At 62.6% G+C, this 23270-nt stretch overlaps 1 protein-coding gene and 1 long non-coding RNA gene across 2 annotated transcripts in view; both read left to right on the forward strand.

Moving 5' to 3' along the window:
* LOC308535919 overlaps window positions 1–10812 on the forward strand; it is a 62206-nt gene extending 51394 nt beyond the window's left edge. The window contains exon 4 of the long non-coding RNA XR_013997320.1: window positions 9678–10812. This is a non-coding gene — a long non-coding RNA (uncharacterized lncRNA). The remainder of the gene's footprint in view (window positions 1–9677) is intronic.
* A 1634-nt stretch (window positions 10813–12446) lies between these two features.
* Window positions 12447–23270, forward strand: part of CEMIP (cell migration inducing hyaluronidase 1) — a 55011-nt gene continuing 44187 nt past the window's right edge. Inside the window, exons 1-7 of the mRNA XM_081114941.1 lie at window positions 12447–12527; window positions 12838–12951; window positions 15560–15706; window positions 16159–16297; window positions 17767–18003; window positions 19727–19906; window positions 21804–21874. Of these exons, the coding sequence (XP_080971067.1) occupies window positions 12855–12951; window positions 15560–15706; window positions 16159–16297; window positions 17767–18003; window positions 19727–19906; window positions 21804–21874 (871 nt within the window). The 5' untranslated portion in view covers window positions 12447–12527; window positions 12838–12854. The remainder of the gene's footprint in view (window positions 12528–12837; window positions 12952–15559; window positions 15707–16158; window positions 16298–17766; window positions 18004–19726; window positions 19907–21803; window positions 21875–23270) is intronic.

Consider the following 23270-nt stretch of genomic DNA (forward strand, 5'->3'; position numbering starts at 1 on the left):
GGGATGCCCGACTGCTGGTTTAGTCTTGATACCCGTGGGATCGGGCCTAAACCGGCAGTCGGACATCCCTCTCACAATCTGGGACCACTGGCTCCTAACCACTCATCTGCCTGCCTGCCTGCTTACCCCTAACTGCCTCCCCTCCCCACTGGCCTGCTTGCCCCTAACTGCCCTCCCTGGCCAGTCTCCGGGTATAATTAGCATATTACCCTTTTATTGGTATAGATTTTTTTTTTGATTGATTTCAGAGAGGAAGGGAGAGGGAGAGAGAGAATCACCGATCGCTGCCTCCTGCACGCCCCACACTGGGGGTCAGAACTCGAACCTGATTCACAGGTTGGTGCTCCATCACCGAGCCACGCCGGCCCGGCCCAGCTCATCTCTGTTCCAACGTGAACCGAGTCATGAACACACGAGTGCAGCCCCTCCCAGGTGCTCGGACAGCCGAGCGCCCATCTCCCCGGGTCCCGCCCCGCATGACCCCTGCCCCCCCCCCCCCGCCCTGGGACCCGGAGTGGGTCGGGGGCTTGGAGCTCTCTGTCCCGAGAGAGTCCTGGCCGCCCGACGGGACAGCAACCACCCGGGAGCATCCCGAGAACAGGGTGGGTAGACGCCCCCTCGCAAAACCGGGCTGCGTCCGAAAGCTCAGTGGCCCTTTAAGGCCTTAGGAGACAGGGGCCTGGTCCCTCCGCCCTGGGCTGAGAACTAAGACATTTTTTTGGTTGCAAGTAATAGACACCAAAAGGGACTAAATTTAGCAAAATGGAAAAAGAAAGAAAAAAAAGCTGTATTTATTCGAAGGGCCTGGGGAGCTGGACAGCCGGGCCAGAGGCGGGGGTGGAGCCAGGAGGAGAGAACCAGCCTGGCTTTGATCGTGTGGAACCGCTGGGCCAGGACTCAGGGGTCCCACGGAACAGGCAGGGCTCGGGGACCCCCCCACCCCGGGAAAGGGCAGGTCACAGGGGGAAGTTCAGGGCCTCAGAACCGGGGTTTCAGGAGCCCCAGGAGGGCACCAGGCCAGTTCAAAGGGCGTGGGCCTCACAGTGAGAGGGGCGGTCCCCTGAGGTCGGCTTCGCCACCTTGCACAGGCCACAGGCCCAGCTTAAGCGCCGTCTCCCCATCTCTGCGCCCCCAGCGCCGGCTCCCAGACTCGGGCCAGAGGCAGCCGTGTGCACACACAGGGGCTGCACGTGTGTGCCGGTTGCATCCTACGGAAGTGCGTCTTTGTCGATGCACATGGTTGACGATACACGGTTTCACGTCCTTCAAACAGACGCAAGACCCCCGTGCATCGAACTGAATTGGGACCAATTTATTTTTAATATATGTTTTTACTGATTTCAGAGGAAGAGAGAGAGAGAGAGAGAGATATCAATGATGCCCTGACCGGTGTGGCTCAGTGGATAGAGCGTCGGCCTGCGGACTGAAGGGTCCCGGGTTCGATTCCGGTCAAGGGCATGTACTTTGGTTGCGGGCACATCCCCAGTGGGGGGTGTGCAGGAGGCAGCTGATCGATGTTTCAATGAGTATATATATATATATATATATATATATATATATATATATATATTTTATTGATTTTTCACAGAGAGGAAGAGAGAGGAATAGAGAGTTAGAAACATCCATGAGAGAGAAACATCGATCAGCTGCCTCCTGCACACCTCCCACTGGGGATGTGCCCGCAACCCAGGTACATGCCCTTGACCGGAATCGAACCTGGGACCTTTCAGTCCGCAAGCGGACGCTCTATCCACTGAGCCAAACCGGTTCCGGCAATAAAATATATATATATATATATTTTTAATATATTTTATTGATTTTCTACAGAGAGGAAGGGAGAGAGATAGAGAGTCAGAAACATCGATGAGAGAGAAACATCGATCAGCCGCCTCCTGCACATCCCCTACTGGGGATGTGCCCGCAACCCAGGTACATGCCCTTGACCGGAATCGAACCCGGGACCCTTCAGTCCGCAGGCCGATGCTCTATCCACTGAGCCAAACCGGTTTTGGCAATAAAATATATTTTTAAAAAAAATATTGATGAGAGAGAATCATGGGTTGGCTGCCCCCTGCACACCCCACACTGGGGATCGAGCCCGAAACCCGGGCATGTGCCCTGACCGGGAATCGAACCCTGACCTCCTGGTTCATAGGTCAGCGCTTAACCACTGAGCCACACCGACCGGCGAATTGGGACCAGCGTTGAGTCTTCGCTGGGTGACCCTGAGCCAGTCCCAGGCTCCCTGGGTGTGAAGGCCCTCCCTGGTCCGAGGTGCCAGAACTCTGGCCTCCAGGCCTGGCCCGCACAGCCCGTTGACAGTCAGGCAGGAAAGAGTGGGAGAACTCAGGGCACAGGGCCGACCTCTCTAACCCGGGACCCTCGGGGGACGTCCGACTGCCGGCTTAGGCCCGATCCCTGCAGGCAGCGTCCACCGGGCCCTGCCCCGCGCTGACCGTGCCACCCCCTCGCGGCCAGCCCTGTCCCTGTTTACGGTGCAAAGCGGGGAATAACTTTTTCCAGCCGAAGCCTCTGGAAGGTGTGAGCAGCACAGGCAGCTTGGGCTGCACCGGGGCCAGCATCCCAGGCCACGGCTCAGCTCAGGGGAGGAGGCCGGAGCCCGTGGGTGGACGGGGGGCCCTGCGCTGGCCGGGACCCAGGACATCAGGCCGAGGCCCCGGGGGACGCGCCCCTGGGTCCCATCTGCAGCGGCACCTGCCGGGCGGGAGCCCGGGCAGACCTGTGTGCCCGGTGCCCTGACTCCCGGGGGCAGGATTCTCTGGGAAGCAAACATTCCTCATTTCTCGCTATTCTCAGTGACTCTGAGTCGGTGTCTGTTCTGCCCCTTCCGTGAGCCGGGCTAGTAACGGGAGGAAGCTTCTATGGAGCGCTTACTGCATACGTGGAACCATCCCTACCACCGTGGACACGCTCTCCCCAGACCTCCATCCGCTGCAGACACGCCCCGCCCCGCCCTCCGTGCTGGGGACGGGAGGTCACTGGAAAGGGGGGAGGGCCACCCGGCGACGCCATCAAACCTGACGAAGCGGCGCCTGGGTTAAAAGGACCCGACCGAGCCCTGGCCAGTGTGGCTCAGTGGGTAGAACGCCGGCCTGCGGATGGAAGGGTCCCGGGTTCGATTCGGGTCAAGGGCACGGACTGTGGTAGCGGGCTGGCCGCTGGGCCGTGGGCCTGTTGGCGTTTCCCTGGGAAACTCTTCCAACGTGGCCATGTGTTTGCAAATGTGCACTGTGCAATGTTGGGGGCGTGGGGGCAGCCATTCTATACCGCCCTGGGGTGCCCAGGGGTGAGGCAGGGGTCCCCCAGCTCAGGGACCCTGCCCTGAGTCTGTGCCGAAGTGCGCTGAGGGTAGGGGTTTGGGGGGCATGGGGGGTGGGCCAGAGGCCTCCTGGGACTCGAGCCCGGGCCTCCTGGTCTGCAGCCACTCCCCCCCCCCCCGCCCCCCCACCAGTGTATCAGAGCCCAGAGCCCTTTTCCCCCCAAAGGCCACGGCTTTCCCCCCCACCCAGGCTGCATGGCGCACCTGCCTGCAGGAATCCAGGTGACGGGTCCCAGCTGGAGCCGGGGCGCCCAGGGCGGTAACCCAGGCCTCCGAGGGCCCGTCTGCCAGCCCGGCTATCCAGCCTGGCTTCCCGGAGGCGCGTTTGAAGTGGTGGGAAGCCAGCGCGGTTTCTGCAAATGAATAACCGGGAGGGACGGCCCCTCGGATCAAAGCAGGGCCGTGGCCCAGGCTTGAACCCGGCTGGGGTGGGCCTCCGCGCTGCCCAGCCAGGCAGAGGGAGGAGCGGAGAGAGGCTGTCCGCTGTGCAAGCATCCCTGTCTCTGCCCTTCCTGGGTTTGTGAGCACCTGGGATCGGGAGCCGGGGGAGCCAGTAGGAGCAGGGAGGAGCAGGGGGAGCAGGGGGGAGCTGGAGGAGCAGGGAGGAGCAGGGAGGAGCTGGGGGAGCAGGGGGAGCAGGGAGGAGCAGGGAGGAGCCTGGAGGAGCAGGGAGGAGCAGGGAGGAGCTGGGGGAGCAGGGAGGAGCAGGGGGAGCAGGGAGGAGCCTGGAGGAGCAGGGGGAGCAGGGAGGAGCCTGGAGGAGCAGGGGGAGCTGAGAGAGCCAGGAGGGCCAGGGAGGAGCAGGGGGAGCAGGGAGGAGCCTGGAGGAGCAGGGGGAGCAGGGAGGAGCCTGGAGGAGCAGGGGGAGCTGAGGGAGCCAGGAGGGCCAGGGAGGAGCAGGGGGAGCAGGGAGGAGCAGGGGGAGCTGAGGGAGCCGGGAGGGGCAGGGAGGAGCTGGGGGAGCAAGGAGGAGCCAGGGGAGCCGGGAGGAGCCAGGGGTAGAGGGAGGAAGGCGGCTCCGTCTGAACTGCTGCCAGCCGGCCTCCTGACATTCCAGCCGGCTCCCCACCACAGCAGGTGCCGGCAGAGTTTGGGGCCCCCTGGTTCATGTCCGAGCCACGAGGGGACGCAGAGATGGGTAGGAACGCACACCGGCCAGCGGGCACAGCGAGGTCAGAGGTGACTCGCAGGGAACGGAGACCCCTCGGAAGGGAAGCTCGCAAGCTTCAGTGCGCAGAGTCCCTAGGTTTGCAGGCCGCGGCCTCCCTCCCTTCTGCGGGCCCCAGGACCACACGCCCGGCAGCACCAGCCGTGGCCACGATCCTGCCCCTCGTGGAGCTTATGGACAAGGAGCGAACTCATACGTAGATGTAGGACGGGAAACGGCAGGGAGTGAAGGAAGCCACCAGGACAGAGGACGTTCCCTGGCGGGGGAGGCGGGGGGGAGCCGGGGGGAGGGGTGTCAGAGCTTTTACTGAGCCAGAGCCTGGGCAGGGGGGCGGGAGGGACGACCGGGGGCATTCCAGGCAGTGGGAGCAGTATGTGCAAAGGCCCTGGGGCACACAGGAGGGTGGCATCCTCCAGGAAGCGGCAGAGAGGCCCACAGGAGTAGAGACTGTCCTGAGATGAGGCGGAGAGGGAGCTGGGCCAGGTGAGGAGTTCCGACTTCCTTCTCCGTGCCATGGGAGGTTCTTTTTAAAAAAATTTTTTTAAGTATATTTTTATTGATTTCAGAGAGAAAGGAAGAGGGAGAGAGATAGAAACATCTATGATGAGACAGAACCACGGATTGCTGCCTCCTGCACGCCCCACACTGGGGATCGAGCCTGCAACCCGGGCCTGTGCCCCGACCGGAAATCGAACCCGGGACCCTTCAGTCTGCAGGCTGACTCTCTATCCACGGAGCCACACTGGCCAGGGCGATGGGAGGGTTTTTAAGCAAAAATGAACCACACCCTGGCTGGCTTGGCTCAGTGGATAGGGCGTCGGCCTGTGGACTGAAGGGTCCCGGGTCAGTTCCGGTCAAGGGCACAGGCCCGGGCTGTGGGCTCCATCCCTAGTAGGGGGCGTGCAGGAGGCAGCCGATCCATGGTTCTCGCTCATCATTGATGTGTCTTTCTCTCTCTCTGTCTCCAGAAAAAAAAAAAAAAGAAAAAAAAAGAACCATAATACCTGCTGGCCGGCCTGCGGGACCTGGCAGGGGGCAGAAACTTACGGTAAAGAGACTCAGGCTGTGGCGGTGGCGTGACTCCCATCCTCCCGGTGTGGCCCCCTCTCCTGAGGACCTGCCCGTGTGGGGCCCCACTCCCAGGGGAGACGGGAGGTCCCCGGGGCCAGTGGGGTAGCGGGAGGCCTCCCTGATGAAAAGGAACGTTTCGAGAGCAAAGAGACTTGCGGGCAGACGAGCCTTCATCTCACCTTTCCCTTTTGGCACCTTTCGGTGGTCAGGGTTGTTTCCATGGTAACTATCAAAACACGCCTCCCATTGGCTCCCGCGGAAAAGGGGCTGCCCTGGCGCGTGTGATTGAAAAGGGCAGGCGGAGGGCTGGCTTCAGGCAAGGCTGGATCCAGGTGCGCAGGGGCCATTTCTCTGAACGGCCGGCGGGGCTCAGGGGTTGAGCATTGGCCTAAGAACCAGGAGGTCAGGGTTCGATTCCCGGTCAAGGGCACAGGCCTGGGTGGCAGGCTCGATCCCCAGTGTGGGGCGTGCAGGAGGCGGCCGATCCATGATTCTCTCATCATGGATGTCTCTCTCTCTCTCTCCCTTCCTCTCTGAAATCTATAAAAATATTCAAACAAACGAACAGACAAACAAAAAGCACCCGCCCACATCCCTGTCCCCATCCGCCCGGCCGCACACAGGCCCCCCTGGGTCCCCCCCCCCCCATCTTCAAGGCTGTTCCTCCCTTTGGCAAAACTCCAGGCGTGTCTGGCACCTGGAGCCCCCAGGCCCTGGGAGCAGGGGCAGGTCGCCTGGGGCGCAGGCCTTTGCCCTGGGCACCCCGCCCCCCTCAGGCCGAGGATGCCTAGAGTCTAGTTCACAGCCCCCGGCACCACCTGGGCCCATCCCGAGTCTAAACGCGGCTCTCCACCCGGCCTCCAAGGGCGGGGCCTGCACCCGAACCACCCAGGTCAGGGGTGTGTGCAGAGGGGGCTCCTGGGTCCCAGCCCAGACCAGCCGCAGGGTCAGGACCCCCGGGCGGGGCGGGGTCTGCATGCATATCCTGCTCAGCAGAGAAACCTTTGTCTGCCTGTATCTCTCTGTCTCTCTCTATATCTCTGTCTCTATCTCTGCCTCTATCTCTATCTCTGTCTCTGTCTCTCTTTGTGTCTCTCTGTCTCTCTATGTCTTTCTATCTCTATCTCTGTCGCTCTCTCTGCCTCTATCTCTGTCTCTATCTCTCTCTATATCTCTGTCTCTCTTTGTGTCTCTCTGTGTCTTTCTATCTCTATCTCTATCTCTGTCTCTCTCTCTGCCTCTATCTCTGTCTCTATCTCTGTCTCTCTCTCTGCCTCTATCTCTGTCTCTCTGTCTCTCTGTCTGGTGTGTGTCTCTCCTCTGGACCTTCCCAGCTCAGCCTGTCAGCCCCCTGCCTCCAGGCGTCTGGGCGACCCTCTCTGGAGCCCCTCCCCCGCCGCCCCCTGTACATCTGAACGTGGGTGCTTCAGAGCTGCAGCCTTACCCAGAAATAGTCGGAACACACAGAACAGAACCGCTCAGAACATCCCAGAACCGCTCACCTTGGCCAGGGCCCGGGTTCCGGGAGCAGCGTGTCCCGAGCGGCCCACTCCGCGAGCACCAGCCTCTGGCACCTGCCCCCCCTCCCCCTCCTCCTCCGGGCGCTGGGACTCCACGGCCGCGCTGACCAGGCCCGGAGCTCGGGCCCCTTCCGCAGGCCAGGCCTCCCCTGTAACATGCCCGTCACAGCCCCCGGTCCGAGGGCCTCCCCCGCCCCTCACCGCCCAGCCCCTCACTCCCCCACCGGTCTCAGCTGCCCTCGCCCCTCAGTTCCAGTCCCACCGCTGTCCACTCCGAGGACATGTCCTGCTGGGCGCACATCCTTGTTTTTATATATAAACCAGAGGCCTGGTGCACAAAATTCGTGCACGGGGGGGTGGGCCCTCAGCCCAGATTGCAAAAGGGCGCAGGCCAGGCCTAGAGACCCCAGCGCTGCACGATCGGGGCCAGGGACGGACTTAGGAGGCTGGCCAGCTGGGGAGTGACGGGGAGGGCTGGCCCATCTCACTCAGCCCCAGTCGGCCAGACCCCAGCAGCAAGCTCACCTACTGGTTGGAGCGTCTGCCCCCTGGTGGTCAGTGCACGTCATAGCGAGTGGTTGAGTGGCCTTAGCATATCATTAGCATATTACGCTTTGATTGGTTGAACGGTCGACCGGACAACTGGACACTTAGCATATTAGGCTTTTATTATATAGGATATTTTTATTGATTCCAAAAAGGACGGGAGAGGGAGAGAGAGACAGACATATCCATGATGAGAGGGAATCATGGACTGGCTGCCTCCTGCACACCCCCTGCTGGGGATCAAGCCCGCAACCCAGGCATGTGCCCCTGACCGGGAATCGAACCCGGGACCCTTCAGTCTGCAGGCCGACGCTCTATCCACTGAGCCACACCGGCCAGGGCTGGGCTCACATTCTTGACCCTCATGTCCTCTGCCTGGGTGCTCACCTGGCACCCCGTCCCACCCCACCCCACCCCGCCTTGCACTCAGGTCTCTGTTCACCTCACCTTCCCAGTGACCACTTCTCTGAATTTCTGGGCAGTAGCCACTCCTCCCCTTCATCTGCTGACTGTTCTCCTGGCCCCGCAGACACCCTGTTCTCTCCCCATGCCCACCCGCCTGAGCTGGGCTGTGAGCTCCCGCCTGCCCCCGCCCCCTCTCCCCAGCTGTTTGCCTGGGCCTGGAGCCCGCCTGCCCACAGTTCATAAATGTGCCTTCAATTAATCCCACTGGGCAGAGGCGGCAGGCGGCTGTCTCTCCCCCTCTCCCCGCCCACCCCTCCCGCCTGGCTGTCAGCATCTTCATAAAATACACCCGACGTACCCCCTGCCAGGCTCCTCCCGCCTGCCGGGGCCTCCACGCCTTTGGGGTGAAGTCCAAACCCCTCAGCTTTGCCCCCAAGGTGCTTCGGGCGCCGGACCCGCTCATCTCGGCCCCCCACTTGGAAATAAAGCTGTTGGTGGGACTGAGCAGTGGGCAGGGACCCCTCAGCGTGGACAGCGGGTGCAAGGCCCATCGGGGGGGTACCTGGGGGAGTGACGCAGGCCCCGCCCTGGAGGGAGGGGGTGCCGAGAGGGTGGGGGGAAGGTTGCAGACGTCTTTCTGGAGCCTCAGAGACAAGGGGGCCCACACAGGGCAACTGGAGGCCAGGCCAAAGGCTGATGCTGATGCTGGGACTTTCAGGGACAAACTGCCGATGGAGGGTTTCCTCCCGCTGGGAAGGTGTGCAGACGGCCGGTGCGACCGGGGCGGGTCCGGGCTCTGACTCACCCCGGGAGGCCTCCTTGCAGGTGGCTGTGCTCGGTGGTGGGGGCCCCGGGACCCGAGAGCTGGCCCCTCCGTGGGCCCCGGGCGGGCGAGAGGCCAGCAGCCGCCCTGTCCCAGGGAGCAGAGCCCAGTGCAGAGGGGCAGTGTCTCCTGCAGGGGGCGCCTGGCTATGGCGGGGCCGGGTGGGGCCCAGGTCAGCTTGTCCTTGGAGCTGGGTGTGCTGTTTTAAAGAAATTACAAATCGCCAGGTATAGACATAGTCACAGGGATGTCATGTACAGCACGGGGGATAGAGGAAGTAACATTGTAACCAGGATGACAGGGAATATAGTCAGTAACATTGTGACCAGGATGAGGGAATATGGTCGGTAACATTGTGACCAGGATGAGGGAATATGGTCGGTAACATTGTGACCAGGATGAGGGAATATGGTCGGTAACATTGTGACCAGGATGACAGGGAATATGGTCGGTAACATTGTAACCAGGATGAGGGAATATGGTCGGTAACAGTGTAACCAGGATGACAGGGAATATGGTCGGTGACATTGTAACCAGGATGACAGGGAATATGGTCGGTAACAGTGTAACGTCGGTGAGTGATGGTGTTGGGCGGGTACCATACTAACCGGGGCTATCACCTCCTAAGCCACGTAAATGCCTATCATTATTATCGTTCACCTGAAGCTAACATAAATACTGTCTGTCCACTGTAACTGAAAAGGAAGTTTAAAACACAATCTAAAAAAGTAAAAGATTAAGAAAAAGGACGCAGGGGTCCCTCTGGTGGCGAGACTCACCCTGCTGCTCTCTCTCCCTGTGCAGGTGCCGAGCTGTGGACCCAGGGCAGGTGTGGCCAGCCACCTGCCGGGGGAGGACAGGCCTGGCGCCGGCCCTGATGGAGCCGGGAGAGGCCGAGACGCGATGGCAGCCGGCGTCCCTGGTCCCTATTTGCTCTGCGTCTCCTCGGCCCAGGGTCCTGGCAAACTCAGGGACGGAGCCAACGCTGGAGGGGGTCCCGGCCTCCAGATAACATCGGCCGGCCGCCCAGCGGAGCCCGGGGCGCTGGTCCCCGGATGGAATGAGCCAGCTGGGGGCCCCCAGGACCGGCGAGCACAGGGGGCCTCCCACCTGGGCCACCGCGTCCCCTGGAGACTTCTCTCTCGCACCGCGAGCCGACGGCACCCCATCCCCGGCCCCCCACGGCCTGGGTTCGTCTCCCAGGGGCGTCCTGGCCACCGAGAAGCTGAACCCCAGCTCCAGGGCCAGGGAGCTCTCAGGGGCGACGGAGAAAGCTGCCCCTCCCTCGTGTCCAAGTGAAATTTGGGAATCACGTCGACAGACTGTGCTCGGGCGCCGGAAGCTACACGGGAGCACGTGGGCCTCCCAGCGGCGTGGGGTTCCCGGCTCAGGAAGCCGTCTGAGCACCCTCCCTCCGCGGGGAACTGTCTACGTCCCACCGAGAACGGGATCTTGTGGACCTTTGAACTGAGCTGCGAGCGGATGAGACGGGATCATCTCCGAGCCTGTGGCCGCCTCCCTCTCCGTCCCAGGACGTGCAGGCCCAGGGGACACCCTGGCTGCCGGGGGGACGGGCCGGAGGTCCGCATCGACAGCCCCAGCCCTGCCGCCTCCAGCCGTGCGGCCCTCACTGTCCTTCACGGCGAAGGGCCTGCTCTCGGGCCCACAGGACGGGCTCCCTCCAACAAGCCCCTGGCGATTGCGGGCTTGTCCGCAGTGGACGGCCAGCTGCCTTCGGTCCCTCTGAGCCAGCGGTTCTCAACGTGTGGGTCGCGACCCCTTTGGCGGTCGCACGACCCTTTCACCGGGGCCGCCTGAGACCATCCTGCAGATCAGATATTTCCATGATGATTCATCACAGGAGCAACATGACAGTGACGAAGCAGCCACGAGAATAATGTTATGGTTGGGGGTCCCCACAGCATGAGGAACTGCATTAAAGGGCCAGAAGGTTGAGAACCGCTGCAGCGAATGGGATGGCGCCGTGGGAGCGGCTCGGCTCTCCCCAGGGGACCCCCCCGCCCGCTCCTGTCCCCAGCGGCCCCCCCTCTCTGTGGCGGGAGCACGAAAGCAGACACCCCTCCTCTGGGCCGTGGGAAAGGCCCACCCCAGATGCCGCGATGCGTGACCTCGGCCCGGCTCGGGCACTAGAATGAGCCCTTGTTCTCCGCGGGCCAGGCCTGGCCGGCAGGGTGCCCGCTCCCGGGACACCGTGGGCATTGATCACGGGAGGACCGCCCCTCCCGCCCCCGGCCAGGGCCCCACACACCTGTGCGGAGCCGCGGGCAGCGGGCCAGGGGCGCCCTTCTCTCCCCGCCCCCGTCCCCCCTGTGTCCCGGCTCTCTGGGCTCCCACGGAGCCTCACCCCGAGCAGGAGGTCAGGGGTGATCAGATCGGTCCCCAAGACAGACCTGAGCTGCCCCTCCGTGGGACGGGGTATCTGTTTCTGGGAGCAACCACCGCCAGGCTCTGGGGGGGCCCCAGGCGCTCCCGGCCCGTCTGCGCCATCGGCGGCCCCATGGGACCGGGGACAGAACCGTCTGGCCGGGTGGCATTGTGTCTGAAAGGGCGAGCCGGCGCCTGGCTTTACAAGCTCCTGTCCTGAGGTTATCGGGGCGGATCACCCTCCGGGGGGAATGGAAGGGACACCGTAGGCGGCTTTCCCAGAGCGCAAGGCGCGTCCGTGGCTCCCAGAGACGGGAACCTGAGCCAGCTGTCCGTTCTCACCAGGTGGGACCGGGGTCTCGCTCTTTGCTTTGCCGTCTTCGGCGCCTGGCCCCCGGCTAAGTGGCCCAAGGCGGCTGCTGGGGACCCGGCCATCGCGTCGGCGTCCCCGTCCGTCCGCGGGAAGGAGGTGAGGAGGGCTTCCCGGCTTCCCGCCTTCTCTCTTGGACATTTCCTGAACTTCACACGTGGGACTCAGGGGGCTGTGTTGGCCAGAACTGAATGCCAAGGCTGCCGCTGATGTGACAGCGGCCGGGGGACGCGGCCTTTCTCCTGGGTGGCTGTGCGTCCACATAAAAGATCAGGGGGGTTTTTTTCACTAAAAAGGGGGGGGGGAAATGGCTACTGGGGGCTCAGCTCTCTCTGCCCCCCCCCCCCCACCGCCTCCTGGATGGGTCGTAGGCGGGTTTATGGCACAGGAGTCACATTTAGGATTTCAGCATTACGATCAAGACTTGTTTTATTTATTTATGTATTGATTTGTCTGTGTGTTGGTTCATCCTCACCCGGGGATGTTTTCCCCATTGATTTTTAGAGAGAGTGGAAGAGAGAGAGGAAGAGAGAGAGGAAGAGAGAGAGGGAAAGACAGAGAGAAACATCGATGGGAGAGAGACACACCGATGGGTTGCCTCCTGCACGCGCCCCGACCCTGACCTGGAGCCAGGGAGGAGCCTGCCACCGAGGTCCGTGCCCTTGACCAGAATCGAACCCGGGACCCTTTGGTCTGCAGGCTGATGCTCCACCCACTGAGCCACACCGGCCGAGACTTGTTTCAGACGCACAGCCGGGTGAAGGCGGAGTCCAGGTTAGAAACCTGACGGGCGGTGCCCATCCTCTCTTTTCAGATCAGGAGGCTGCGGCCCAGAGAGGTTCAGCAAGTCCGCCGAGGTCACACAGCATCCAGCGCCGCCCAGCGCCTGTTGCGTGGGAGTATGTTTGTTTTTCTCCGTGTTTTAAGGGGGAAAAAAATTAAAAATGCCTCATCAGGGAGGGGAGGGGGAGGGCGAGCATCAGAGCTGACATTCCATCCACCGCAGGGTCTCGGGGCGGCGGGGCCGGCGTGCCCGGATCTGCCCGCGGCGCTGAGTCACGGCGGCGGGAGCGTGCCTGCCCTGGCACTGCCCGCGTGTGTGCACGTGGCCCCGGCTGGGCGCGCGTGTCTCCCCTCCTCCCCCTCCCCCCCCCCCCCGCCCCCGCGGAGGAGGCCGGTCTGACCTGACTCGACGTGCTTGTGTTTCAGGGAGAAGCTCAGCCAGGATGGGGTTCGCCGGGAGGCGGGACCGCTCCTTCCAGCCGCTGCTGCTGCGGCTGCTGACAGCCAGCTGGCTCCTCCTGCCCGGGGCCGGGGCCGCAGGTGAGCCGGGGCCCAGCAGGTGAAGGGAGCTGCTGGGGTGGGCGAGGGCGCGGTGTGGGCGTCGGGGGGTCCCTGCTCGCCACCTCCATCCCGGGCAAGTCGCACCCTGGGCCTCCGTCTCCCCCCCGCACAGTGGCCGGCTACGCTCAGGGGTGGCACCCTCCGTGGCTGGGGGAGCCGGGCGAGCAACATAGAGCCGTGTGGCTGGCCGGGTGGGGGCTGTGGTGGCCCGGGAAGTTCAGGGTCCCCCCCGATGCCCCCTCCCTCATAAGGGACACCCACTTTTTCTCCTTTATTGATTAAGGTATTACAAATGTGTCCCTACTTCCCCATTGTCCCTGCACCACCTTGCGCCCCCGTCCTGCCTTCACGCTCACCCCCTGTTGTCTGCGTCCATCACTTCTGCTTATCTGCATGCGTACAAGTCCTCTGGGTGACCCCCACTTCTCTGCTGTGGCCGGTCGCTGCCCTGGGAAGGGGGGGCAGGGCCCCCATTGTAGGATCCTGAGCATCCTTAAGAGGAGCCAGAGAGGCAGGTTTTTGCGTAAAAGCTCCGTGCGCGTTCCCTGCTGGCAGCCGGCTCTGATTTTACAAACGGGGCGTCCGTGAGCCGTGAGCCGTGGGCCACCTCGTGTCAGGGCTCCCGTCCTGGGGTCTGGCGCCTGCTGCACGCGAGAGGCGGGGTGTACAGCTTAAAAAAAAAAAAAAATCTCAGGATTAGCCTTTTCTTTGCTGCTTTTGAATGAACAGCCAGAAGCAGAAGGTTCGTGAAATGAACCAAAATAGGGGAGAAGGGGAGAGGCGGGAAGGGACTTGCACATTCTGGAAAGAGGTTTAGCCCTAATGCCATCCCTGCCGATGGCTCTTTTTTTAAAAAATATATTATTGATTTCAGAGAGGAAGGAAGAGGAAGAGAGAGAAACATCCATGATGAGAATCATTCATTGGCTGCCTCCTGCACGCCCCGACCGGGGATCGAGCCCATAACCCGGGCATGTGCCCTTGACTGGAATCGAACCTGGGACCTTTCAGTCCACAGGCCGAGGCTCTATCCACTGAGCCAAACCGGCCAGGGCCAATCGCTCTTTTTGTAAAAAAAAAAAACATGTTTTTAATGATTTCAGAGAGGAAGGGAGAGGGAGAGAGAAACATCCCTGATGAGAGAGAATCATGGATCGGCTGCCTCCTGCACACCCCCTACCGAGGATGGAGCCCGCAACCCGGGCCTGTGCCCTTGACCGGGAATCGAACCCTGACCTCCTGGTTCCTAGGTCGACGCTAACCACTGAGCCCCACCGGCCGGGCTCTGTCTTCTGTTTGAGCTCAAACCGTTTGGAAAGTCTGGGCCCCTCTGGCCGGTGCTTTGCTCTGACGTCAGAGAGACTCGTGGTCCGAGCGGGTCGGGCTCTCCTTCACTCTCCCCCCCCCCCCCCGCCCCCTGCTTCCCACGGCCCCTCCTGGGGAGGACGGTCGCCATGGTGACTGTTCAGCCAAAGGCCCCGACCACCTCCAGCCGCTCCAGTGGCTCCCGTGGCAGCCGGGCTGTGCCGAGAGCCAGGCATCGGGGCCCAGGGAGGGTGCCCGGCCAGGGCTGTGGCCGCGGGGCTCGCACGTGGGTCAGCGCTGCTGGGCCCCTGCTCCTGGGGACGGGAGACCCTGCGGGTCAGGCTGACCGCCCGCAGCCCAGGGCAGAGCTGCGGGGAGCACGTGGAGAGGGAGGGTGCCCTCGGTGCTGTCCTGGGAGGTGGGTGCTGCTCCCTGGATTTGGGGGAATTCCTCCTCGGCCTGCTCGTGGCTGCGCGCCCGGGCCGTGGGCTCCCCGGTCGGCCCTGTGATGGGGACTCACCTCCTTGGACACGGCACCCCAGGCCCGGGACTGGGGGGAGGCCGGCCCGGGACCTCTGACCGGCCGCTGCTGAAAAGCCAGCCAGCGCCGCACCCGTCCCAGGACAGACCCAGGGGCCGGGACCCCCCTGGGAGGCTTGGGGGGGGGGGATGGAGGCTCCAGGCCCCCGGGGACCACGTGGGCCGCAGGGCGAGGGAGCAGGGACCCCGTCGTCCGGCCGCCCTGCCCCGCGCTGGACGGAGCGCCCGCCGAGGGCCCGGGCCACGCCTCCCCCTGGGGTCCCGGGGTTGGCAGCGCAGAAGAGCCGTTTCCGTGACAGCCAGTGTGAGGCTGAGCCTCTGGGTGGCGGACAGTGGGAGCCTGAGCTGGGGCTGCGGCCAGGCCGGCGAGGGCAGGAGGAGGGGCCCGGGGTGGGGCTCCCGGGAGGTGGTCAGTGGCCCGTCCAAGGCACCGGATGGACGAGTGGGAGGCGTGGGGCTGGGCCCGGGCTCCTGGCTCCGGTCGGGGGCTCCTCGCTCGCGAAGGCCTCGCTTTTAGTTCCGGAGAGAGGAGGCAGGCGCCGTGAGGAAGCGCCAGAGCCCCCCTGCCCGCCTTCTCCCCCCCACCCCCCCCCCGTGGTCGGTGGCCATCTCGCGTGGCCAGGTTGGTGATGGGAGCCCCCCTGCCCGCCTTCACCCTCTCGTCCCCTCCCCCCCGTGGTCAGTTGCCACCCCGCGTGGCCAGGCTGGTGCGTGGGAGCCCTGACATCTCTCTCCTTCACAGAGACCCCCGAGTGCCCAGACCAGAGCCCCGAGCTGCAGCCCTGGGACCCTGGCCATGACCGGGACAACCACGTGCACATCGGCCAGGGCCGGGCACTGCTGCTCACCTCGTCGGCCACCGTCCACTCCATCCACATCTCAGACGGGGGTAAGCCAGCCTTGCCAGCCCCCCAATCGCTCTGTCCCTCACGGCCCAGTGCCTCGGAGCAGGTGGGGTGCAGGCGACCCCGTGCAGGTGGGCAGAGCGGGGCACGGGCTTGGGGCTCATGGCAGAGCATCCGGTCCTGCGAGATGCCCACCCGCCGGCTCCGGACACCTGGGTCCAGGCACAGAGAGGAGCCCTGATGGGGCAGAGCCGCCCGGTGCTGGCTCACCTCCCGCCAGGGGGCTGGGCAGTGCATGCCATGCACGCAGGGGTGGCGGGAAACCCCGCGGCGCTCAGCCGGCAGGGAGGAGAGGGGAGGAAGCCCTGTGAGCACAGCAAGCAGGAGGTGTGCCAGCGACGCCCCTCCCCCCTCCCCCGCCCTTGGTTCTGGTACAGCCTCACCCCTGCTCGCCCCCCCCCCCCGGGCCTCACCTCACCCCCTTCCCGCCCCTCAGGAAGGCTGGTCATTAAAGACCACGAGGAGACCATTGTCCTGCGCACCCGCCACATCCTCATCGACCAGGGAGGAGAGCTGCATGCTGGGAGCGCCCGCTGCCCCTTCCAGGGCAACTTCAGCATCCTGCTGTACGGCAGGTGGGTAGGTGGCGCCCCCGGGCAGGGCTGCTCTCCGATCTGACGAGGGAGGCTTCTTAGTCCTTCATTTATTTGTTTACGAGAGGCCCGGTGCATAAAATTCGTGCGCTGGAGTCCGGGAGCCCTCGGGGATGTCCGACTGATGGCTTAGGCCCGCTCCCCGCAGTGAGCCCGGCTTGTGGCTGAGTGACACTCCCCCTGTGGGAGCACACTGACCACCAGGGGGCAGCTCCTGCGTTGAGCGTCTGCCCCCCTGGTGGTCAGTACACGTCATAGCGACCCGTCGCTCTGCTGGTCACTTGATTTGCATATTAGCCTTTTATTACATAGGATTTTTAAATGTGTTTTTGTGGAATTCAGAGAGGAAAGGAGAGAGAGATAGAAGCATCAGCGATGAGAGAGAATCATGGACTGGCCGCCTCCTGCACGCCCCACACTGGGGATGGAGCCTGCAACCCGGGCACGTGCCCTGACCGGGAATCGAACCCTGACCTCCTGGTTCCTAGGTTGATGCTCAAATACTGAGCCACACCGACCGGGCATGGACGGAGGCTTTTTAAGGGAGAGAGGGGAAGAGAGGGCTTTAGTGCGAGATGGGGTTCCCATCGTGCTCTGCCCCATCATAATCATGAACAAGGCAGACATGGTGGGGGGGAGCGGGGCTGGAGCCCCGGCACTTCACTGCTGTGCCCGCGTCTGTCCTGTAGGCACTGAAGTCGGTGCCAGCCTCCCGCCGCCCCCAGCCCTGCCCCGCTCGCTCGGGGAGGCTCTGTGTGTGTTTAATTGGCCGCGATGGACAAGATAAAGACAGTTCCGTGCCTCGTTGCCTCTGGCTGCGCGCCCTCCCCCGGCGCTGGAGATGGCGAGGGAGCCGCAGCCAAGAACACACGGGGGTGGGCGGTGCGCGGCCAGGTGATGCCGCGCCCTCGCTCTGGACCGAAATACCAAACGCGGGGCCCGGGAAGGACGTACCAGCCAGAAGCCAAGGCTGGGTGCGACCATCCATGTGGCCTGTGGCGGTTTGTGGTCCGGCTTCGGAAGGCGTGGTCGCCTGGCTGTTTCTCCTGATCCGTGACCTCACCCCGAGGGGCTGGCTCATGGGGCGACCTCAGTGGGGGTTGGGAGCCGTGAAATCCCCGCCGGCGCCCCAGCCGGTGTGGCTCAGTGGGTAGAGCGTCGGCCCGCAGACTGAAGGGTCCCGGGTTCGATTTCCGGTCAAGGGCATGTGCCTGGGTTGCGGGCTCCATCCCCAGTGGGGGGTGTGCAGGAGGCGGCCGATCTGTGATTCTCTCTCATCATGGATGATTCTCTCTCTCTCTCTCTCCCCGTCTCCCTTCCTCTCTGTAAAAAATCAATAAAAATATATTGAGAAGGAAAAAAAAAAAGGAAAAAAAAGAGAAAGAAACCCCGGCTGGGGTCAGCGCCCAGGAGAGAGGCGGCGCTGACCCGGGGCCTGCCTTCTCCCCCAGGGCCGACGAGGGGGTGCAGCCGGACCCCTACTTCGGCCTCAAGTACATCGGGGTGGGCCCGGGCGGCACGCTGGAGCTGCACGGGCAGCGCAAGCTCTCCTGGACCTTCCTGACCCGCACGCTGCACCCGGGCGGCCTGCAGGACGGCGGCTACTATTTCGAAAGGAGCTGGGGCCACCGGGGCGTCATCGTCCACGTCATCGACCCCAGGTCGGGGGCGGTCACCCACTCCGACCGGTAAGGTGTGCCCTCCCCCGCGCGCGGGCAGCTGGGCCCTGGCTGGTGTGGCTAAGTGGTTAGAGCGCCAGCCCACACACAGGTGGGCCTGGGGTTCGATTCCCGGTCAAGGGCACGTGCCTGGGTTGCAGGATCGATCCCTGGCCCCAGTCTGGGTGTGTCCGGGAGGCTACAGATCGATGTGGCTCACATCAATGTTTCTCTCTCTCTCTCTCTCTCTCTCTCTGTCTCTCTCTCCTGTACCCCCTCCCTCCCTTCCACTCTCTCTAAAAAAGAAAAAAAATGCCCTGCCCGGGTGGCTCAGTGGATAGAGGGTCAGCCTGCAGACTGAAGGGTCCCGGGTTCGAGTCCGGTCAAGGGCACGGACCTCGGTGGCAGGCTCCTCCCGGGCCCAGGCTCTGGTCGGGGCGCGTGCAGGAGGCAACTCATCGGTGTGTCTCTCTCACATCGATGTTTCTCTCTGTCTCTCCCTCTCTCTCTAAAAATCAATGGAGCCCTGTCTGGTGTGGCTCAGTGGATAGAGCGTCGGCCTGCGGACTGAAGGGTCCCAGGTTCAATTCCGGTCAAGGGCACATGCCCGGGTTGTGGGCTCCATCCCCAGTGGGGGGTGCAGGAGGCAGCCGATCGATGATTCCCTCTCATCATGGATGTTTCTCTCTCTCTCTTCCTCTCCCTTCCTTTCTGGAATCAATAAAGATATATTAAAAATAATAATAATAAATAAAATAAAAATCAATGGGAAAATATCCTCGGGTGAGGATGAACAGCCACACAGATTCTGACCGGTGACGAAGTCTGAGCAAAGATACTAATACGCACTCAGCACACACTCATAGGCCCCGGCTGCCGGCACCTGGGGAGGTAGCTGAGGGGCAGTCACACAGGCGTGAGCCGGGAGAGGCGGGGCCGGGAGAGGCGGTGAGCCTGTGGCCGGCAGCGAGGGGGCGAGGCCGAGTGAGTGGAGGCAGGAGCGGGCATGTGTGCGGCCAAGAATCGCCCAGATGCGCCCAGATGCGCCCAGATGCGCCCAGATGCGCGAGGCTTGCGGCTGCGGGTTCCCGGGGCGGGGCCCTGGCGGCAGAGCCAGGTTATGCAAACAGTGACTCAGGCACCTGCCCGGCACTCCCGGCCCCCCGAACCCTGCTGCTCTTTTCCGAAAACTTGGCTATTCACGCGGCTTTATTTTTTCTAGATTCATTTTAGAATTCTTTTGCCCGGTCAGTTCCAAGACTTAAAATTCTTTTGGGAGTTTCCACCGTAATGGCACCGAATCATTATAGCTACGTGGGGGAGAGTTGGTGTCGTTACGGAATTGTGTCCTTTTTAAAAATATATTTTTATTGATGTCAGAGAGGAAGGGAGAGGGAGAGAGAAACATGGATGATGAGAGAGAATGATGGGTCGGCTGCCTCCTGTGTGCCCCCTACTGGGGATCGAGTCTGCAACCCGGGCCTGTGCCCTTGACCGGAACCTGAGACCCTTCAGTCTGCAGGCCGGGGCTCTATCCACTGAGCCTCACCGGCCAGGGCAGATACAGGCTCGTTGAGATCAGTACTTCCTGGGCAGTTCATCTGCATGAGGGTAGGTTATCGGTGTCGAGTCTGAGGGACTCTCTTTCTTTTCTGGAATGAAAACTTCTCTCTTTAAAAGTCAGAGCCCTCGGGGGTCTTGGGCTGGCTCGTGGGTGGTGCCTCCCTGTGACGCCCTCCCCGCGCGTCCGCAGGTTCGACACCTACAGGTTCAAGAAGGAGAGCGAGCGCCTGGTGCAGTACCTGAACGCCGTGCCCGGCGGCAGCATCCTGTCCGTGGCCGTGAATGACGAGGGGTCCCGGAACCTGGACGACTCGGCCCGGAAGGCGATGACCAAGCTGGGCAGCAAGCACTTCCTGCATCTCGGCTTCAGGTGCCCGCGCCCTCCCCTCCCCCGCGCCTCCCCCGGCTCCCGGCCCGGAGCAGCCCCTCCCCACCCAAGTCCCCGCCCCCCGGGGCCACACCACCCCCTGGGGCACCCGGGACTCGCAGGCTCGTCCCCCCTCTGCACGGGGCATCCGGGAACCTGTATGGGATTTCTGAGGAGCGTGTTTCACTCTGAAAATGCCAGAGGCCTGTGTTTGCATGAACTCATTCAGTCGGTCAGCCATGTGCAGAATATATATAGACTAGAGGCCCAGTGCATGAAATTCATGCATGGGTGGGGGGTGCCCTTCAGCCCAGCCTGCACCCTGTCCAACCCGGGACCCCTTGGGGGATGTCCGACTGCTGGTTTAGACCCACAGGGACCAGGCCTAAACCAGCAGTCAGACATCCCTCTCACAATCCAGGACTGCTGGCTCCTAATTGCTCACCTGCCTGCTGGCCTGGTCACCCCCAATTGCCCCCCCTGTTGGCCTGATTGCCCCCAACTGCCACCCCCCCTGCTGGCCTGATTGCCCCCAACTGCCCCCCCCAACTGCCCCCCTGCTGGCCTGGTCGCCCCTCACAGTCCCCCTGCCGGCCTGGTTGTAGGCAGCCATCTTGTGAGGGTGTGAGGGTTAATTTGCATATTACCTCTTTATTATATAGGATATTTTTAAATACATTTTTATTGATTTCAGAAAGGAAGGGAGAGGGAGAGAGAGAGACACACATCAATGATGAGAGAGAATCATGGGTGCCTCCTGCTCACCCCACAGTGGGGATGGAGCCCGCAATCTGGGCATGTGCCCTGACCAGGTATCGAACCCGGGACCCTTCGGTCTGCAGGGCAAGGCTCTACCCACTGAGCCACACTGGCCAGGGCGACTTGCAGAATATCAACTGTTCATCTGCTGAGTGACATTCAGACCTCATCGGTGCAGCCCAGGCTCATTGGCCTTCCTCTTCCTCTCAAGAGAGAAGAGAGAGAGGAGAGAGAGAGAGCGAGCAGGAGGCAGAGCCTGCAGGGAGGGGAGGGCAGAGTCCCTGGGAGACCAGCAGTCCAGAGGCCCAGGCCCAGGGCAGGTGTGGGTCTCCTGAGGATGAGGGAGGTGCAGGCGGCAGCAGGTGTGGGACCGAGGGAGGGGCAGGGAGGGGCAGGGAGGGAGGAGGCTGGGGGTGGGCACAGGAGGGCCTTGCTCCATGCCAGGGAGCTTGGTTTTTACCCAATGGGCAATGGGGAGCCCTGCAAGGATTTAAGCCGGAGAGCGACACAGTGCACCCCCAACCTCAGCAAGAGACTGGCTTTCCAAGGTCAGAGGTCAAAGCCGACCTCTCAGCGCTATTGGGACTCAGAGCGGGAGAGAGGCCACTCTAGGCATTTGGCTCCATCAGACAGGGCGGTGAGGCCCTCCTGCCCCCAGCCGTGCACGCTCGCCCCTCCCTTCGCTCCCCATGACGAAGGGGCATCTCTCTGCTCCCCAAGCCTGTGCCCATCGGGGCCAGTCACTGCACCGGCCGGTCCCTCCAGCTGCCCCAGAACCCGCGGGGAGGGCGCGCCCGGCTCCTGGGCCGGGGTCCTCGTGGCCCACAGCAGCCAGAGCCCTCGCCCCAGGGCCTGCGGGCGCCTGGCGGGTGGAGGCGGGTCTGCGGGCCGCTGACACGCGTGACTCATGCCCGTGCAGGGCCAGGCGCAGGCCGGCCAGGCGGGTGGCGAGCCCAGCGCTTGCAAGAGAGGCTCCCGTGTCGGGGAGGGAAGCCCAGGCCGGAGCCCGGAGCCCGGAGCCCGGAGCCCGGAGCCGGTTCCCGGGACGCCAGGCGCCGTGGCCCCGCGGCTCCGCGTCCTGCCCGCCTCCGCACAGGGTGGGGCGTGTGCGGGGCCTGACTTCCGTGCGTGTTCCCTGCAGACACCCCTGGAGCTTCGTGACGGTGAAGGGAAACCCGGCGTCCTCCGTGGAAGACCACGTGGAGTACCACGGTGAGCAGCTGGGGCGGGAGGCGCGGTCCCCGCCGCACCCACGCGTCTCCATGGCAACGACGCTCCATGGCGACGCAGCTCCATGGCAACGATGCTCAGGGCTTCAGGGCTTCAGGGCTTCCCCAGGGCGCGCTGGCTGACCCGCCTCCCGGCACCTGATTGGCCACGTTCCATCAAAGTGGCAAAAGCGAACCCCGCAGCGGTTCTCAACCTGTGGGTCGCGACCCCTTTGGGGGTCAAACGACCCTTTCACAGGGGTCGCCTCAGACCATGGGAAAACACATCTATAATGACAGATTGTTTCTGTGATGAATCACTGTGCCTTCATTATGTTCCATTTGTCACAATGACATTGGGGGTCGCCACAACATGAGGAGCTGTATGAAAGGGCCGCGGCGTGAGGAAGGTTGAGAACCGCTGAGGGTCGATCAGTGAGACAATACGTGTGAGTGTGAATCCTCACCCGCGCATATTTTCCCATTGATTTTTAGAGAGAGCGGGAGGGAGGGGGAGAAACACAGAGAGAGAAACATCGATGTGAGAGAGACACCTCGATGGGCGGCCTCCTGCACATGCCCGGACCAGGGCTGGGGATGTGCCCACGACCCACTTACGTGCCCTTGACTGGAATGGAACCTGGGACCCTTCAGTCCGCAGACCAAGGCTCTATCCACTAAGCCACACTTGGCCGGGGCTGATTATATATATATATATATATATATATATATATATATATATATATATATACACACACATACATATACATATATATATTTTTTATTTTTATTTTTATTTTTTTTTTGAGAACATGTCATCGACGCCTTTAACCCTAAATTCAAAGGACTTTTGAAGTGAGAGCCGCTGCTTGGGAATCGTTCATTCATTCATTTATTCATTCAGGCAGGCAGAAGCCCAGCCAGGTCCCATCGTGAGGCGAGGGCGAGGGGGATGGATGAGACAGGGCAGGGGGACACTCTGCCCACGGCAGGACGGCGTGGCCATGGGCGCAGAAGGCATAACCCAGCCATGCCCACCCCAAACAGCGCTTTTAATGTCGAGTCTCGTAGCCCTCGGTCCAGCAGCCAACAGATCCGCTGTTAATATCTTTGCTAACAGTCCTTGGGGTTCCGGGGGCCTGGGGCCCCGTCCGGAGGCCGTGTGCCTGTTCTGCACCCCCAGGGATTTGAGGGGGCCCTGCGGGGCGGGTCAGTAGAAACAGCGGCCTCTGCTCAGAGGAGGGGCAGGCGGGCGGGCGGCTCAGCGGGGTCCGAGCGTAGAGAGGGATCCCATGAGGAATGATGGGGCTCAGAATACGGATTGGGGGGCCACCGCCAGTCACTCTCAAAACCGAAGGCAAAGAGGCATTCGTGTGCTTCCAGGAGCCACGAATGGCCTG

The sequence above is a fragment of the Myotis nattereri genome (genome assembly GCF_964212035.1).
Source record: "Myotis nattereri genome assembly, chromosome: 21".
Taxonomy (NCBI): Eukaryota; Metazoa; Chordata; class Mammalia; order Chiroptera; family Vespertilionidae; genus Myotis; species Myotis nattereri.